Source organism: Cervus canadensis, chromosome 7, assembly GCF_019320065.1.
Source record: "Cervus canadensis isolate Bull #8, Minnesota chromosome 7, ASM1932006v1, whole genome shotgun sequence".
NCBI classification, from domain to species: domain Eukaryota; kingdom Metazoa; phylum Chordata; class Mammalia; order Artiodactyla; family Cervidae; genus Cervus; species Cervus canadensis.
The window spans coordinates 71,314,064-71,318,379 of record NC_057392.1 but is presented as its reverse complement, the minus strand read 5'-3'; the positions used below and the strand labels follow the sequence as shown (position 1 = coordinate 71,318,379).

At 41.0% G+C, this 4,316-nt stretch overlaps 1 protein-coding gene across 1 annotated transcript; it reads right to left on the bottom strand.

The window, feature by feature from the left end:
• On the bottom strand, window positions 1-3,781 carry RPL22L1 (ribosomal protein L22 like 1). Its single transcript, XM_043473749.1, has 4 exons — window positions 3,659-3,781; window positions 1,805-1,897; window positions 1,518-1,639; window positions 1-269 (listed from the first exon to the last, which is right to left on the bottom strand). Exons 1-4 carry the CDS (start codon window positions 3,665-3,667, stop codon window positions 125-127), a joined length of 369 nt encoding a protein of 122 aa, XP_043329684.1. The 5' UTR covers window positions 3,668-3,781; the 3' UTR covers window positions 1-124.
• Window positions 3,782-4,316: the final 535 nt, after the last annotated feature.

Below are 4,316 nucleotides of genomic sequence, written 5' to 3'. Positions count from 1 at the left end.
AATGTTTTACAGAGTAATGTTTTTTATTCACTGATAAGCTAAAGGTCCATTTCAAGATGTTTCTTTCTTTTGTATGCTTAATGTGTTTTATTAGCAAGCAAAGCCGTATAAAGGATGGCATCATCTAGTCCTCAGACTCAGATTCATCTTCATCTTGACTAATCTGGAAGTAACGAAGCTCATAAGTCTCCTTGTCAGATGCAACCACACGAAGCCAATCACGAAGATTGTTCTTTTTAAGGTATTTCTTGGTAAGGTACTTCAAATACCTTTAAAATAAAAATAAATTTCATTAAATATAATACTTACTACATAAAGGCCGATATAAGATGCACTGTCATATTCATCTTCTGTGTTCCTAGTTCCCTCTAATTATTTCATTTGTATTAAATATTGAGCAAGGCTGCTAGGAATATAAGGTAGCATTCTCAACCTCAATTAGTATCAGTTTATGCCCTATAACAAAACCCTTATTCTCCCCCACCCTTGCAATAAACTTTACATGCTGGAGACTAATATGAAGGATAGCAGTAATAGCAGCTTCCTCTTTAGTCTTCCTGCGACATTAGATTTCTAAATTAAACAATAAGACCTCATTCTTCAAATGTTACATGCCAACATCAACATTCTCTTCACCACCAATCTCCCTAATCTCAATCCCATCTTGGATCAACAGGCAACCTGTCAACAGGGCTGAATCTTATTCACAAGTTCAAGATTATCCAGTCTTGCAACCTGCATATGGCCCGGTCCTTATAAAAAAAGCTTTCAGCATGGCCTGATTTCATTATGCCAATCACTCTCTCTTTATATTTTACAATTGTGAACTCCTACGCATTCAAGCCTCCCTGCCCTTTGTCAATGTTGCTCCCTGTGAGGACTCTCATTCCACTGGTAACACTAAGCTTACTCTCAGGTTCTCGGCAAACTCCTGCTATCCCAGTCTCTACCGTCAATGCAGCAATTACAATATTGCACTTGTAACAGTTATCTGCATGTCCGTAAGAACCTTGGGGACAGATACTTCATCTTCAAATCCCTAGTGATTAATTCACGACCACAGCTAATATGCACTCCCACCACAGGCTCCTAAGTCTCTGGCTCACTACGTAATTCATTCAGGTGAAGCTTTCCCTGACCACTTTAAACATCAACTTTCTTTATGCACTCACACATAGCTCTTATCAACTACTTACATCACTGCATTTCATTCTCTTCTTTGCTAAAATTTAAGTTCCTGGGTAGTGGCTACCTAGTGTGTCTGGTTCACTGCTAGGCTATGCAATAACAAACAGTGCTGTCATTATGAAATATTAATATTTACTATCTGTCAAGAAAATCTTAATGAATGAAAACTGGCCACAAGACGAACATTAGAGAAATTTACCTTTGATTGGCTGCTTCTGTTAGAAGCTGGGACACTACTCCCGTATTACACAACAGACATGCTTCTTCAAACACATTCTTATACTAAAGCACTCAACACTGTTAAAACACAATGGAACATACATACCAACCTTTTAGAGAACTGTTTCTCAGAAACGACTATGATTTTATTCTTGAAGCGTTCAATGTGAACGACATTCCCAAGATTTCCAGTTTTTCCATTCACTTTAACCTTCTCCCGCAGAAACTGTTCCTATTTTAAAACAGAAAAAATGCCACACTAGGGAAGAAAACCCTAGATATTCACTAGGGAAGGTACCCCTAGGAACAGAGATTAGGTTAAAATCAAAGATTATGTAATTCATTCTTAGAAATTCTACTAAAATGGTAAAAACAAGCTGAGCAAAGTGATACTTACAAAATTTCCAGAATCAAAAATTCCATCTTCTACTGGATGAGTAAGATCCAAATTAAACTTCCAGGTTGACTTCTTAGGCTTCTTGTCTTTCTTCTACAGAAAAGTCAATATAAGTATGGCTCTCTACAACAATTTATTCACATGTAAAATCAAAACCCTGTTATCAGTGCAGAGATGTACAATGAGGCTATATATGTATGAAATGGTGCAAAATTCTACACCCTAACTTTTTCTAACCCGGCTATGAGTAGGGGAGTACACTCATATGAAATTCACTGGAAACTTCCCTTGTTTATCATATAAGTGTTTCACAAATTCAAGAAATCTCAAAGTACATGGTGACCTATAGTTTGCTTCACCAGATTCCCAAGAATCCTATTTTTCAAATGGAAAAAATTAAGAGAATCAACCTCCTTTCAAGAAGTTACCCAGAGCTTGATCAGAACTTCTAATCAGGTCCATTTTTCCTCCCTCAAATTATCAAGACTAAGTTTCGTGGGCTTTTATTATTTTCCAGACAGAACATGTTCAATTTCAAATAACCAGGCATGGGATATTCCGCCCACTTACCACTAGAAAATTCAATCCTTAATGCTGTTATGGGTGAGGAAAACGAATCTTTAATCTGTTCTGCTTTTTAAAAAACATATTTACGTCAAAAATTCTTACCCAAACTTTGAAACAAGCTATGGTTTTCTGACTAGTTATGTATGGATGTGAGAGTTGGCCCATAAAGAAAGCTGAGTGCTGAAGAATTGATGCTTTTTAACTGTGGTGCTGGAGCAAATTCTTTAGAGTCTCCTAGACTGCAAGATCTAACCAATCAATCCTAAAGGAAATCAGTCCTGAATATTCATGTTGAAGCTCCACTACTCTGGCCCCCTGATGAGAAGGACTGACTCACTGGAAAAGACCCTGATGCTGGGAAAAGACTGAAGGCAGGAGAAGGGAACAACAGAGGATGAGATGGTTGGATGGCATCACCGACTCAAAGGACGAGTCTGAGCAAGCTCCTGGAGTTAGGGATGACAGGGAAGGCTGGCGTGCTGCATGCAGTCCATGGCGTCGCAAAGTGTCGGACACGACTGGAGCGACTTAACTGAAACTGGTAGAAGAGAATACTAGGAGCTGGACTTGACTGGGCAATTTATATCTCTGAGTATCAATTAGGTTTAGAAATGCAGTTTTACCCTAACATTTCAAATGCTCTTTGGATGGCTTTAAAGCTCTTTAACCGGCTTTAGGTACTGGTTCCCTTATAAAGTAAGAGAAAACTTGGAAAAACGCCACTTTTACATTCACCTAAGAATTCTGGCTTTCACCATTTAAAAAACTTATCGTGAGATAATGAAGAAACTTCTTCCCTAACTTTAAAAGTTCTCTGAAACTTCTGCAACCGCCGCTATCCCGGAAGTTGAGTGCCTCAGCTCTCTCCCTTCGCCTGGCAAAGCCATTAGACCTGCCGCGTTACCCACCTTCGCTTCCTAGTGGAAACAAACAGGGTATCATCGGCGTTATCCGGCGCGAGATTAAAAAAAAAAAAAGCAATGGCCCAAAGGCTGTCCCACTAGCCCCGTTCACCTTCCTGCCTCCTCTTCGTTCCTTGCGCTGCCACGACCAACCATTTTAAGCCAATTCGAGCCTAAGTCGAAATCCACAAGACCGCATGGCAGTCGACAGGAGTAAGAGAAAAAAAAAACCTCACAATCTTAACGTTCTGCTTGTGTTCCTAACCCATGTCTCCATTTTTCCCCTTCCTCTGCCTAAAATTAGACGATCTCAACTCGCCAGCTACAAAACTCATCTACAACGGGCAAAAATCAGCTCACTCCCGGCAGCAAGACGAACACTCACCGGCGCCATCTTGAAGGCTTGCCGCGCGATTAGAGAGAAAGAGGCTGCCGGCCGCACGTATTTATACCAAAGCGTGCTGCGTCACGCGCCGAGAACGTAAGATCGCCGTCGCTCTCGGAAGAGAACTTGGGAGGAGCGCCGAGGCCAGTAACCCAGGAAACCCGGGGGTGGCCGGGAGGGCTGGAGGCAGTCAGTTTACTGGGGAGCGCCGGCCGGCGGTAGGAGGAACCATTCACGATACTGCGCTGGTGACTGCAAATGCTGGTTGACCTCAGTGGTCTCTGCTGTTACTTTCTGGGAGACCGCTCCAGCTGCACACACCCGAGGGATGCAGGAAACGTTTTTCACTAATCGCCTGGGTCTTTCGTCCAAATCAGGGCAAGGCAGTGTCTCAGGTTCCTTTGGGATCTCCTGTCTTATATTGCAATTATAATCCTCTAGCAAAAAAGTTGTTTCTGTATATATGCTTTGACTCTAAGTCTTGTTTTCTAAATGACTATTGAGGGAAATCTGTGTTTTGGGGAGCCAAAACTAGGTTCCTGAGGGTAAAAAGAAAATCTTTTAAGAGAAAAATGCGTAGTGTTCACACATTGTGTGTAATTTATTATATTTTATTCTATTTATAGGTTTTAGAGTTAATCCTGGGCTTCCCTGGTAG